Raw genomic sequence first — 15,692 nt, 5'->3', positions numbered from 1 at the left:
AGTTCTGATGGGGCTCGGAATGGAAGTAGAGCCCTAACTAAATACGGAAAGAAAAAAATAAAATTTTCAATTAAGCAATGGTTTTGAGATCCCTGGAAGTTTTAATGGATTATATATGAAATAAAAGAAATAAGAGAAGAGAGTTAAAGAAAATATTGTACTGATTTTAAGCAAATATCTTAAATCCCTCTATCCTAAACTTATGAAAATTTAAAGAAACTATTAGGAGACAAGAACTTGGACAAAGACAAATAAGCTGAGATAAAGGGATGGTGTGGCTTATTTTTATAGAAATAAAATGGACACTGTGCCAACTGAGATCGTAACTTAAAAAGAAGACAATTAAAGATAGAAGAAAAATGAAAGAAACTGTTTCTCCGGATTGAAAACATCTACAACGCAACTTTATAATATAGTTAAGGAAAAAATCTTGGAAAATTGACCTCCACATACTAAAACATCTGAGAACAAAGAAACTTTGTCACCAAAATGGCTACTTATTATTATTCCCATGAGGATTGGTGTTGGTGGAATTACACAACAGTTTTAAAAGAGGACTTTAGATGGCTTGTCTTTGGATTATAGAATTAAGCGGAGAATTGGTTATTCAAGCAAGAATCCAGAGACAGAGGAAGAATGCAAGAATGGAATAGCGGACTACGAAGAAGGTTCTGTTGATATGATCACACAACATTTTTTAGAAAGGAATTAATGGCTGCTCTTAGATTTATGTTAAGAATTTAATTAGAAAATGTTAATATTTATGTTAAAATAAAAATGACAACTATAGTAAAAATAATAATCATGCTTTGGGAAATGGAGGGAAAGATTGCAGAATAAACTGGGACAAGAGGGAAATGAGTGTTATTATGCAGAGGAAAAAGTTATTTTTTTTCTTGCTTTTAAGAATAAGGTAATAAAATGATTGGATAAAAACTTCTAAGGAAACAGTTAAACACAATGAAGGAATAACTGGGGGAAATAACTAGTAATTACCCTTTTAAAAATGTTAAATTTTTTGTTTGGTACTAAAAACTGATTAGATGAAAAAATTTTAAATATATATTTTTGATTTAGAGGCAGAGGAAGATGATAAGAGGGAATAGTCTTTGTGAGTTCAGGACTATTTCTATGCAAGAAAGAAATTGTCTATGTGATCACTGGGCAGTTTTAAGAAAGAGTTTTTAGATGGTCTGACCTCTGATAAGTAATGTAGATACAAAGTTCAGACTGGTGAAATTTAAGAAGTAAATAGAAGATTTATTAACTATGTTTTGGGGAATTAAACACGGGGACTAGACTTCATTTAAATACCTTTCAGAATGGGTTGAATTTGAATTTTTTTTTTTTTATTAGATTTGTGCAAATAAATAACTAAATTTAAAAAGGAGAAGAAAATATATTGTATTAGACTATAATGTGGATGAAATTTAATATGTTTAAAGATATACCTGACCAATAATTTGTTCACAATGATTTTTTTTAATATGTTTATTAAAAAAATTGGAAAAAAAAATTGTTAAGCCATATGTAGTTGAGTCCCTAAAGCTCCGGTGAATAATACAAATGCAGAGCCCATCTTAGTCCATTTTCCCACTTCTGGTTTACTTTGGTAAGGTTTATATTAAAATTTTTAAAAAATTCTGGAAACAGTGTTAACTGTTTAAAAGTCCATACCAAACCAGAATGTAGAAATGACTCTTGATATGATTAGGTTCCACTGAAATCTGTGCAAGTTTTCAGAAATTCAGTTTATAAAGTCCTTTTCCTTAATTGCAAAAAATTAAAGTATTTGAGTCTTCAAATATAAGGATTGTAATTTTTAAAAAAAAATACATTTAGGATTTGAAATTGGAACCTTTGCTCTTGTAGTAATTTAAATATAGATTGTATCACTTAATTAGTTTTTACCAATAAGATTGCATTATTCCCATTTGCAACAGATCTACTACTGCATTTTGTGGGTTTTATTAAATAGAAAATAAATCACTTGCATCTATTTAATTTGTTTCTTGTTTTTGCTTCTTCCTCTTGTCTATTCCTAATCTTCCATTCTCTAGCAGAATCACAGTGTGCCTGCAGTAATTCTATATGAATGAAATATATGAAATACAGTGTGCTAATGACATTTTATTTTAGAAGTATGAAGTCTAGTCAAACATTCTTAAATGACTTTCAAATGAAAATATGAATTTAGATAACTTTGCAGTCTGTATTTATAAGGCATATGTTATTGTCCCTATATATGTAAAGGTTGTAAGAGAGATCAGTTGTTTCTCCCTCCTGCCTGCCTGAAATGAAAGAAAATTGATGGCTAGAAAATGAAATGGAGTATCTGAAACATGTTTTGATCCTAACATAGCCATAGGCAAATATGCTATAATGAAAAATGTAAAGACAGATAGAAGATAGAAACATAGAAAGATTTAATACAGATTATTGGACATAATGTCATAGTTTAGATTCAGTATTAAACAGCTGCCAACTATTTTAAGCTTATGCCTGCATTTATAGATAGATGTTCATTGATTTTATGCTAGAATTTCAGAGGACAAGAAATTTAGTGTGCATTTTATTTTCTGTTTTACATGGCACGAAGAATTATTAGAATTCCTCAGTATCTTACAGGAAAACTAGGAGGTGATATTTCTGTATAAAAGCATATTCTTTCATCAAAATGAAATAACATCCTTTATAGCAAAGAGATTTCACTAGTTTGGCAAGTGACAAGTAATTTTAGAGATAGAATTGTACTTTACTTGTTTCTTAAGAGAGAAATTATTATAGATACCGTTGCCGTGAATATCAGAAAACAATGAGTTTTGACATCCCAAAAAATTTCACTACTGAATTAAAAATAGAAAATAAAAGCAATTATTGTTCTGCCGTAAGAAAAAAAAAGGAATGTATGCCAGACTGAAATGCAGATATATTTATGTAGTAAAGTTTGCAAGACATTTTAAATGCAGTTTTGTTTTTAATATTTAATTATTTTTCCAAGATTACCCAGAATTTAATTCTTAAAAACCAATTCCTTGCAGGTGCCATACTAGGCAGATCAGAAACACAGGAATGCATCTTCTACAATGCTAATTGGGAAAATGATAAGACAAATCGTAGTGGCATTGAACTGTGCTATGGTGACAAAGATAAAAGAAAACACTGCTTTGCAACATGGAAGAATATCTCTGGATCTATTGAAATTGTGAAAAAGGGTTGCTGGTTGGATGATATTAATTGTTATGACAGGCAAGCAAACATAACTATTTTCATCTATTTCTGTTTTGTAAAGTTTAATCTGTTTCAAAAGTATAGACATTTGATGATGTGTATAAGCATAGGCTATTACATAAGATTTATACACAGTAAAATACGAAACAAATTCCTTAAGGTAAGTGATAGAATGATCCTTCATTGTTTGGGGGTACTTTTTAGGTATTTCTATTTTAATGCCAGATTTGTTCGTTTATTCTTCTGTGTAGAAATTGTCTAGTTAGTTTTATGTACATTTTGTGAGGCTTTATTGATAAATAATAGCCAAAGCACTTTGGAGGAAGTTTGTTTTTTCCATAATAAGTAATAGGTAAAGGTCCATTTTTCTAAATCTGCTTTTGATTGGATAATCAAATTGGAACAGACTAGTGCTGAGCTAATCTGGTGGTGTAAAAATTCTTCAGATCCACAGATCTGACTGGTGAAACAATCCCTGCATAACTGATCTAATTGCATGAACTGCATTGGTTGCAGCTAATGCAGTACAGTATTAAATTTAGGCTGAAATGCTACTGGGAGTCATAATTTAAATTGGGAGTGAGCTAAAGCACCAGTCATTTCTATATTTTATCTATCACTTTCCTTCAGGCCTTTTCTCAAAGTGAAAAGCAAGAAGCTCAAATGTTAGATGTGTAGAAGACTTGTACTGTTATTTTAAGAGATGCTTCAGATTAGCATGATTAGCAACCACTTTATAAGAAGCAATAGGCAGTCTGCTGGTATTACTCTTTTGATGCAACATGTGTGGTTTGTGCTGCTTTTTATGTAATACCTTTTGTATTGTTCCCTTTTGTTATGGAAGCCAAATGAAAGTTTGATATACTTTTGTACAAAATTATAATTACTCAGATATTCAAATGTAGATTCCAGAATGCCAACCTTTTAAATTCTGTATTAATTTACTCCTAGCAATTTTTGCTGGATTTTTAAAATATAATTGTACCATTTTAATATTTAACTGATTTTAATCTTTTTCAGAACTGACTGTATAGAAAAGAAAGATAGCCCTGAAGTCTTTTTCTGCTGCTGTGAGGGCAACATGTGCAATGAACATTTTTTCTACTTTCCAGAGATGGAAGTCACACAACGTATGTGATATAACTCTTAAAAAGAGTGCTGCAGAGAAATTTGTTTAGAATTTAAAACCTATATTAAATATTGAACATGCTTATAGATAACATGTATTTTTCTGTTATTCTCATTAGATGATAATAATTGTAAATGAGGAAACATAGGAAAGGACCTGGAGACAGCAAGCAGCCTTTGTTAGATACAATACTAAACAATATAGGTAGTCTTGACTTACAACCACACTTGGTATCACAATTTCCATTGAAGGTTGGTCTGATCATAAATCAAGTCATCACATGACTGGACCCAATTTCACAACTATTTTTACCCCAATTGTTAAGGGAATCACCACTGTCATTAAACAAATAACATACTTGTTAAGCAAATCACACAGTTGTTAAGTGAATCTGTCTTTCACAGTTGACTTTGCTTGTTGGAAGCCAGAGGTTCTGATCATATGACTGCAATATGCTGCAACCATAATAAATCTGGTTGCCAAGCACCCAAATAGCTATCATATAACTGCAGAGGTGGTGTGGTAGTCTTTAAGGATGGGTGATGAGTCATTTTTTTCTGAGCTTATCATAATTTTGAATCTGTCAGGCCCAAGCCCAAAGACCACACAGTTAAATCCAATCAAGTCCAATCTTTTATTCTCTTACACGTAATGGACAGAAACTAAAGTTATAACTCAATTCTCTAATAGATATATCCTGAGAGGTTCTAAAGTGTGGCTACTCTAAAAGTTATTCTTCTCTCCCCCCCCCCATCTGGTTTCGGAATTTGTAGTCTCTTAATTTGGGCTTCTCCGGAATGTACTGCTGTGAAACCTCTGGGCTACCAAGATTCACCTCCGTTGTTTCTCCAGATGTACATTCCATCACAGAAGTGTCGTTAAATGAATGGTTGTAATACAAGGACCATCTAAAATTGGATTAGATTGGAAAAAACATTGCTGAATTTTGACCTTATGTATCCCAACAATAATCTATATCAGTGGTCCCCAACCTTTGTGGCTTGATGGCCTGGCTGGGTGGAGAAGAGGGGAACACAAGTGGCAGGCCAGCACACATGGGCATGTATGTAGCCCTTGCACATGTGGCGTGCCAGCCCGCCACTCAGACAAGTTGAGCTGCCTTCGTGCTCCAGCCAGCCACTTGTGTTGCCCAATTTTGAATAGGCCAAGGCCCAGTAGTGGGCCGCAGCCTGGGGATTGGGAACCCTTGCCTGATGGTTGCATCCAAGAAAGACTATTACTAAATTACAATGACTACAGTTGTCAGGTGCAAAGAACTGAAAACATTCACTGAATTCAAAGCAGTGATAAGATTATTATTGCTACCTATACACAAGAATCTGGTCAACTATGGTCAAAGCTAAATTGGTGCTAGATAAGGATCAGTGGAATTCTGCGGAGCTGGATTTGGGTTTCTTGTGGCTGTGCAATGATTCCAAACTGATGATACATTTAAGCCTGCCTTTCAGCTCAGTCTGCTCATCTCCTACAAGAATAGGCAAAATACTATGATCTTAAATGCAAACTTAAAATTTAAACATTTAAGCTTCAGATGTATCATAGATAACTTTAATGTATAGATAGTTTAAATGTCCTCAATTTTTAAGAATTGTTTATGTTTTCTGTGTTAATATTGAATTATAAGAAAACTTCTTCCCCCTGCAGCTACTTCCAATCCTGTGACAACTAAACCACCCCTGTTTAGTACCTTGCTTTACTCTCTTGGACCTATAATGGGAATCGCAGTGATTGTACTCTTTTCATTCTGGATGTACAGACACCACAAATTAGCATATCCTCCAGTACTTGTACCAACCCAAGTAAGTGGAAGTAGATTTGTTTCTTTGTCAGATTTATATCCCATCTTTTTGTTAGCTTTCTCAAGTTGATATAGACTTTTTACTTTTGACGGTTGCTGTTTGACCTTTTGAAGATTTTTGGAAAACTGTTGGCATATGATCTGAGAGTCTGTAGCTAGAGGAAGAAATTAGTTGCAGTTAGTTTTGTTTCTCTCTTCCATAATTCATAAAAAGATTGTCAGCATCCTACATCAGATATTTTGCAAAAGGCACAGCTTAAAGTAAATATTTTGAACTTTATGATTTGTACATGATATTTTTTAAAATAACTCATCTATGGTAACAGGATGTAAAGTATACATATTAAATTTAGGAAAACTCTTGTTTTTCTCATTATTTGGAAAAAATATTTTGAAATAACATTTTTTGAATATTCAGTTGTATTCTAGTTTTGTTCAGGTATCTAAATAATCAAAGCAATTCAGCCCTATCACCATTCAAATTATGTTAGGAGGAAAAAAGCCTTCATGCCTTTTTGCTGCCCATGCATTGGTGTTTATGTAAGTCAGTACCTTGCTATTGGAAGGAACTGTTTTGTATGTAGAGCTGTATGTTTCAAGGCTGTGTTTGGATGGACATTTGCTCTACGAATGGCTGTTTGCAGGAGATAATTGGCATTTGAATAATATTGCCAGATTCCATTGTAATCTGTTGGCTTTCTGCACTAGATCCTATTGTTTAGAAAATCTAGGAATGACGGTCATTGTTGAACTTGGCTATATTTCAAAATTATTTTTAAGATGAATTTTATGAATACCCATAACTTATACAGAAGTGTGCATGCGCACTTCATAAACATTCTCATACAAAATATGATGCTGCCTTATTTACTTTTTTAAAAATGTAAAGTGAAAGCCTAGAAGATCAGTTGAGGAAAAGCACTAAGTTGTTAAAATATGAACTACTTGTACTGAAGTGAGATCAAAATAAGTTACTTTTATGTGGTGAAACTGTCAATACAATAATTTGAATTTGCACCACTTATTTTGTACTAGATTGGATTTTTAAATAATTATAAGAGAAGTTGTTTTACATTTTATGATTTATTTTAAATGGTCTTACGTACTTTCAGTACATGAATAAAAGTTTATAGAGCTAAATAAATTAAATAAAATATAGACTCATACTGTAGCTGTCTTAAATTCTCTTTCTTTCACAAGAAAGAAACTTCTGGCAAGGAAGGAGACAGTATTGGTAAAACTCTTATTTTACACAAATCAGCTTTCCTAATATCAGAGAGTGGTTTTGCTCAGTAGAAATATATATTTATTCTGACACATTGCCTTGTATTTTTTTCCTTTTTTCCCTTTCTGTGCTTGATCATTATTTTTTGATAAAGGTATATTTAAAATACAGATAAAGTATGTTTAGAAACCAGAAATGTTTTGCTACATCTTTTAACATAACTAAATTATAAATTACATTTAAAACATTAAAACATTTAAATGTTGCATGCACTTTGAAGTAGTAATTTATGTTAGATTAATATAACAAGTAATGACAAGCAGAATGTTGGATTCCAAAGTCACAAGAGATGAAGGTCAATAAATATCTGATTTAATCCACTGCAAACCTTCCATTTCGTGGTCCACACTACTTAAGGATCCCCTTGACTTTACAGAGAGGTATTTGTGTGCAACTGCAGAGAGGTTTCAATATAATGAAAAGTGTGAAAAGTGCTACAACCAGTCATATTATATAATCATTACAAGGAACTGTATACACCTCCTATGATCATTTTCATAAATTCTTCTGTGTATATTCTGTAATTGTAATTTTGGCATTACCATTTTTATCAGTACCATTAAACATGAGTGTTTGTGAAAACTCAGTGGATTCAGAGTACAATATAAAAGAGTTTGAGCAGAAAAATCATGACATGGAATATGTCTAGTCAGACATTCTAATATAAACCTATGAACCTAGAGTATAAATCAGATTATCAACATATTTGCAATAGATACAGACAGCGATACATAAGTTTGATTACAAGGACATTTCTTCATGCTATAAGCAACCTGTAGCTGAAAAAATTCCCTTGAAAGGCTCACTTTTATGAAGTTGAAAAAGCTGATTTATTTAGAATAATTTGAATTATTTATAAACATTGGTTTGTATCATCTCTAGAAAGAATATCCAAAATAATTTGTAATAAAAGACGAATACAATTTAAAAAAGAGCAAAGTAAAACTGACATATCAGTAATAAAATCGAGTCTCGTGAATGGAGCTTAATGCCTGTTGACTTCATGGACATACTTACATTATATTCTTGGCAACATTATAGAAATGCTTTGCCATTGGCTTATTCTGCCCCCACCCCAACACACACTTTCCACTCTTTATGTCAGCCCTGAAATTTCCTTCTGATTTCCCAAGTATTAACCAGGTCTGAACTTTCCTGCCACCTACCTTGGAAAATCAGTGTATTCAATATTAAAATATTTTATAAAAATGATGGGAGATAGGGCAGGCCAACCATTACAGCTTTTTACCAAAATAATCCTATCTATATCCATAATAGTACTATCTTCCTTGTTGGGGAACATAGTGCAGAATTTTTGAAGTTATCTTTCTATCCATGGAAGTAATTAAATAGTAATTAATTTTCATCCAAATGTTTCAGTGAGCAGCTCTAATTTAAATTGGTTCCTTATGCGCACAAAAATTGTAAGAAGGTTTCATCATTTTCCTGGTTCCTTTTTCTTTTATGAAGTAAGTAAAAATTAGCTTATCAGTTACTATTTTTGTACTATTAGTACAAAGTACTATTTACTTCTTTGAAAATATAGTTAAACTCAGCAGAAATATCTCTTTGCCATAATCTCTTTGTGATTATAGATATATACACATACATACACACAATAAGGTGTTTTATATGAATCAAATAGTTTCAGAGGATGTAATTTGAAAAATAAAATTTGTCAGTTAAAATTTACTTTAACTTTTCATTCAAACAACTATAAAACACTAGCTATTTCTTGTACCTGACAGAAGAGGAATAATGAGTTCAAGCATAGGAGCCATTGCCTATCTTCTGTCCCACGTATATAAATGCAGCTTTTTGTCTTTTGTCAATTACTAGTTAGTGAATAAAAAAGTTAAAAACCTAGGGTTTATTTCTGAGAGTGATATGCTTAATGTTCTTTTAAATGTGACTGAGCTTGTTTCCTAGTTTGTAATTCTGGAAACAAATTACCGTAAATGGTTCATGGTTGGAATTAAAATGGTAATGGTAAAATAAACTTGGTTCATTTAGTCTTAAGCAAGAAGTATTTGACCATCTTCATGTCACAAGATATTTCTTGTTGTAGTGATTTCTGTAACAGAGAAGTTGTGAGTTGAATTGCTTTGATCAAGGAAAGAGAATAATACTGTGTACCAAGCAACTGATTTGCTATATGAAAAAAGAAGGACACCTTAGATATGCTCCATATTCTGATCCATCCATGGCTTTATCTACCAAAATGATAAATTTGATAATTTAATTCTACATGTTCTATTTTGCAGTCAGTCTTATCTGAAATTCAGCTGAGGGTTAAGACATTTTCAGTTTATTTCAATCTCCTTCTAAAATCCCAATTCCTGCCCAACAATATTTTAAGTTGCCAATTTTGTCTTACTAATTTAAAAACATAATTTCCATTTATTGTTGTTAAAGTATGTTGCAATGTGAATTTGTTAGAAATACTATTTCTGTGAAACCTTCTTACAATTTTCTCATATTATGCTGTCAGATATTTCACTTACTCATTTTTCCAAATTGTGGCATTAACTCTTCTGTCATCATCCTGCTCTCAGGCTTGTTAAATGAATTGCCATCTCTCCTGCAAGCACATCTCTTCCCACAAATATATTATTGGCAGTGCTGTGAATTCTTTTATCCAAAGAACTCCACATTTTCATGGTAGAACTGTTTTAAGAATTATTCTTATAGTAGATTATACAGTTTTGTTACAAATTTATTGTCAACCTTAATTCAGCATACTTATTTGGCTTATTTGACCTAATTTGGTTGTGATCATTGTCCTTCACAAATGATTAGCAGTGGTTAATATATTACTAATATTTAGAAAGTGTATATAGACTTTAAAACCAGTGGATTGTATAGCAGTATCTTGCTTAGCTCCTCAGAAAATGGTACCATCACATTGAAGTTTGCAAGATATTCATTGAAAAGCAGTAGCTTCCAATTTAAAAGTCTAATTATTGCAGTGCTTAACAACTTTTTTATTGCCAGATTAGATGAATTCAGGACTTCTTTATCATCCTTTTGTATTTGGAGCAGTTGGCACAGTTACTCAGCTTCTATTTGATTTAACACTTATATTTGGAATGCCATATTTTATTAGCCATATTCACACAAATGCAAATCCTTTACTCCACTGAATTTTTGTAATTTATGTCAGATGTTCCTGACATCAAGAAGTTGATAAGCACTGGAAATAATTTCTTTTCACTTCGAATGAGATCTTACATGCTTGGCTGCTAAGTACTATCTTATGTTTTACTGTACAATCAGGCTATGAAACTCCTTTGAAAGGAGATCAAAACTCCTCTTCAAATTATCAAAACAAATGCATCAGAAACTGCTCCTCCCCAATATAGCCTGGTGTAACTATTTCACTTTGCAAACTGGCAGGCATATGTGAATAAAGCTTGGTGGGAGTAGCAGCCATACAAACCAGACAAAAGCTGTGGTCACATAAGATTCAAAGTCCTTTGAATGCAGTGCAGTACGTTGCCAACTTCTATTTCTGAAGAATTTGCACAGGCTTTGCTGTCAGGACAGTTTATTATATGGTCAACATTGTTTCAGTTATTTATGTGATCCCATTACCAATATGAATCATTAGAAAAAAATTGACTTATTTTAACCCAGATGTTTGCACATGTGAAGCAAAGGAAGATTTCTTTCTCTCATTTTGTATATTTTTCCTCATCAGAGACTCTGCCTTTATAAAGCTGAAGATTTCTGATTTTGCACAGTTAGTGTTTAAATAATGGATTAAGGAAACTCCTCATTCTGAGTGACCTCCTGGCTATCTGGTTGGACCTTTAAATATTTTTTTATTTGGGAGGAGGAGATTCAAGAGAAGAGAGTATCAGGCGTTGTTTATTAGCATCTTGGAAGAATAGAAACTACAGTAGTAAGGTTGACAGGGAATGTTTATCATATGAGTAATGATTTTCCCATCCCGTCCCCTTATCTTAATTTCTGCTCAGTGAGGCATACATGATTGGGAAGTAATTGCATCTGTTCCAGTTATCTATATTATTGTTTGCTTTGAGTGTTTGTGGATCAGTAAACACTGGATTTTAAACACAGATCCTCTCTGCCTTATGCAACTTGCTGTGTTCTAAACTGTTCTTCCAAGTACCTACTACTTTTATTAAAATAAAATCCTTCTTTCTTGATAACTACCTTGTTGATTTAAAAGGAAAATCTGGAGACATGTTTTAAGAGGAATGGAAGAGAGATTTTCTGTTTAGCCCATCCCAATTCCTGGTAAATGGGACAAGCCTCTATTCTAGAAAAGGCAGTGACCGCAGCATAATTACTTGCCTGAGTAGTTTTCACCTGGGACAGAAGTACACTTAGAACTTAGATAGAGGGTTGTGAGGGTAGAATCACAGGCTGGTATGAATCGCTCCTCCCAATCCTGCCTCCTTGTGTTTTCTTTTTGCTATTGGTTTTTAGTGAATTTTATATTAGTTTATTAAGCATTTCCCTCAATATATCAGTAAATAATTTTGCATTTTCTAATAAGGTTTGCCTCCACTTTAAAAAAATAAAAAAATTGAGGTGTTTCATCAGTGTTAAAATAAAAGTTAATTAAATGTTAATTTATATACTGATATTTCCAAATGAAAGCAGCTGATTAAAAGCAAGGAAGGGTGATATTTCTAGAATTAATTAGCTACCAAAAATATTATTGAAAAATGAACTATGTTTAGCAAGTTTAATGGTTAAATGAAGTAAGATTAGGATGAGGGTAATGTGTTTTGTTTCACTGTTATGCTTTGTAGTTTGTAGGTTAGATGATGCAACACTGCCCTCTTGTGTAATGTACCAACGTATATTTTATGCACAGTTACTTCGTTTAAAACATAACCAATATCTTAATAACTAAATTACTACATTTCTCTGCACCTTCTAACTACTTATATTATACTTACGGAAATCAGTTTTTGAAAGCTTCTGTACTATTTTGAGCATTTGGTTACAAAACTTTTAATGTTCAATTAAGATAGTTACAGGTATAATAAACACTATCGCTAGCTTTTATTGTCAAAAAAAGTCAATTAAGTACACATTTGAGAATCTAATGCATGCTGAATTTTATAACTTAGTTACTGATGACTCTCTTTTCCTAAGATGCACTTATATCTGCTTTGTATTATATGAAATAATTCCCTCTTGCCTGTGTGTATGTGTTTTTTTACAAGCATGCCTTTCATATAATGATAGAGGTAAGATGCACCGTTTTATTTATAGTCATACATTTGCGGAGTTACAAACTACTTACAGGAGTAACATTTGGAAAAGATGTTTATTTGTATCCAAAAGTATTGGAATCTTTATTTATTGGATTTTCTACAGTATAACACGTCAGCATCAAAAACAATTTGATAGCCTAATATAGCAAGCATTATGATATTCCATTAGCTTGAGTGGAAAAATCTAATACAGTGCCTAGTATATTCATGTGACACTGAACCTCATATAAACAAATTGACATAAAACCTCTTCATAACAATCATGGGATGTCTGTTAAGATGAAGAATCTGCATATACAAGAGAAAAATGTTTTGCATTTTGTTTTGGAAATTTGAATGATAAAAGGTTTTTACATCCATTTATTTTTTGTTGTTTCAAAATCAGTTCTCTCTGTCTCAAAATATAATGCATTTGTAAGGTTCAGAGAGTTACATCATACACAATTAAGGACTGAAAATATCCTGGGATATTAAATAGCAAACCTGCATGCTGTATCAGTCTATTTTTTGAGAGTTTCCTTAAAATCAGAAATGACAGACACGGTAGATTTCCTTTTAGGAACCAGATCTTGAAGACCCACTTCATATGTGGAATTCATCAGGCAGCCTGTTGAATCCGGAGCAGTATTCATTTAATGCTTTCTCTGTTGCTTTGTTAAATACATTTTTTCTACTATTATTTCACATTACTATTTGGAATGGTGGGACAGAATTAGCATAGGCAGGATTACAGGTAGTCCTTGTTTAGCTACTGCCTCATTTAATGACTATTTTCAGTTACAACTGTCATGAAAAAGTACCTTCCTCACATTTATAACCTTTGCAAATACGAAAAGCAAAGGAAAATTGAAGTTAAAATTTGATATTTCACATAGTGACCGCTTCATTTAATGACTGAGACACCATGGAAACTGGTACAGAAGGCCGTTAGTTGCTCCAAAAAGTTGCCTGGCAGTAGCCACCATGTGCCACACACAAGCCACCCGCAAACCTGGCAGGAGCCAGCCCTGTTCTGCCATTCCTGCTTGCTAGCTAGCTGCCTGAGACTTTCTAAACAACCCAGGATTCTCACTTAACAATGGAAATTCAAGCTCTATTTACCATTGTTAATCAAGGGCTACTTGTATAAGCAATATAGTTGTATGCTTAGGAAAAAAAGACAAAAGGCAAAGTTTCAGCCTGATTAGATAGCTTATATAAAAGCAGGGGAAAAGAAAAATGGCACTCTTCAGTGAGTGTGAGAAGAAAAATGTAATTTTATCCCTTCCTTGTGATTGAGGACTAATGAAAATATACACTTTTTGTCCCTTTCCTGTGTATAGTAAAAATTAATCCTCATAATATTTTAATTATGTTGCATGAAGAATCTATAGAGATTAAAATTATTCCTTTGTTATAAAGTTTATTATGTCATTATAAAGCTATTTATCACTTCTTTTGATCTGTGCTACCTAATCCACCCATTGTTACACCGCAGCATGTGTATAAAATTTCTGGGTAAGAAAGATTTCTTATCCTATTTTCAAGCAAGAAATATAAAACTATGTTTCTTTAGAATTATTTATTACAAAGGGAAGCATATCATTCTGTAATTACACCGAATTAATTTATTCTCAGTTTATATCATACCCTGACACTTATGTAACTTATGTAACTCAGTTATGAGGCTAATTCATCATAGTTCACTTCATTCTGTTTACATCCTATAGAAGCTTTAGTATTCATCAAAGTAGATAAAGTGGTGAGGAACAGGAAATATAATCACACACAAGTACCTTTGAGGTACCAATCAGCATTGGCATAATAGATGACTTTAAACCTTTCTTGTAATGCTTATAATAAATAAATGCTAATAAAGTTAAGTAGTTCCTAACTACAAAAAAAGATAAGGGACACGGTGGTTCAGTGGCTAAGACACTGAGCTTGTCGATCGAAAGGTTGTCATTGGTTCAAATCCCTAGTGTCGCGTTACAGGGTGAGCTTCCATTACTTGTCCCAGCTTCTGCCAACGTAGCAGTTGGAAAGCATGTAAAAAATGCAAGTAGAAAAATAGAGACCACCTTTGGTGGGAAGGTAACAGCGTTCTGTGCGCCTTTGCCATTTAACCATGCCGGCCACATGACCACAGAAAAGTCTTTGGACAGCGCTGGCTCTTCGACTTTGAAACGGAGATGAGCACCGCCCCCTAGAGTCGGGAACAACTAGCACATATATGCAAGGGGAACCTTTACCTTTTTAACTACAAAAACTGATTTCCCTATCTTTCAGATGATACTGGGTCAATAGCTGGGTTGGTAAAGTAGGAATAGATCCTCAGGAATTCTATATGTGCGCAGGAAAGAACCATAGGTGGCATTAAGCATATAGATTTCCTATACAAGAATTATAATTCCATTAAAAATAGAGTATTTAATAACTTTTTTTTACAGTTTCTTCATTTAGGTAAATAATTTTTCATAAAATTTTAGTAGATCTATGTTGCAAAAACTATTCTATTGACCATATGTAGAGATTAAAGATACTGGATTAGTTTCAAGAAATGTAATTCCTTCCACATTTTGTATGCATGCCTTTGTTTGGAACCATACAATTTACGTGTTAGTTTTATTCATTTTATTTTTGCCGAGAAAGAATTGAAAATTAATTTAAAAATTGTGAGACATTAACATTTTTGTTTGCATTCTGTTTTGTTGATAAAATTTGCTTTCTAAATTGTTGTCTTTGAATTGATGAATGAGATTATACTAAAAAAATGAACCTTTGTTGACTGTTATTATTTTTAGGACCCTGGACCACCACCTCCATCACCATTGATGGGCCTAAAGCCATTGCAGTTACTAGAGATCAGAGCTAGAGGAAGATTTGGCTGTGTCTGGAAAGCTCAGTTGTTAAATGAATATGTTGCTGTGAAAATATTCCCAGTGCAGGTATACGAACAACCAAATATTGTATTATGAAATGTTAGAATGTTTT

The 15,692-nt window shown here is 32.7% G+C and overlaps 1 protein-coding gene across 1 annotated transcript in view; it reads left to right on the top strand.

Moving 5' to 3' along the window:
• The window catches only part of ACVR2A (activin A receptor type 2A), a 66,246-nt gene that overhangs the window by 37,648 nt on the left and 12,906 nt on the right, over positions 1-15,692 (top strand). The window contains exons 2-5 of the mRNA XM_058193255.1: positions 3,042-3,249; positions 4,252-4,361; positions 6,026-6,180; positions 15,503-15,646. Coding sequence (XP_058049238.1) covers positions 3,042-3,249; positions 4,252-4,361; positions 6,026-6,180; positions 15,503-15,646 — 617 coding nt within the window. The remainder of the gene's footprint in view (positions 1-3,041; positions 3,250-4,251; positions 4,362-6,025; positions 6,181-15,502; positions 15,647-15,692) is intronic.

The sequence above is a fragment of the Ahaetulla prasina genome, chromosome 1 (genome assembly GCF_028640845.1).
Source record: "Ahaetulla prasina isolate Xishuangbanna chromosome 1, ASM2864084v1, whole genome shotgun sequence".
Lineage (NCBI taxonomy): Eukaryota > Metazoa > Chordata > Lepidosauria > Squamata > Colubridae > Ahaetulla > Ahaetulla prasina.
The sequence above is the reverse complement of the archived record's forward strand: the minus strand, read 5'-3'. Positions and strand labels throughout refer to the sequence as shown.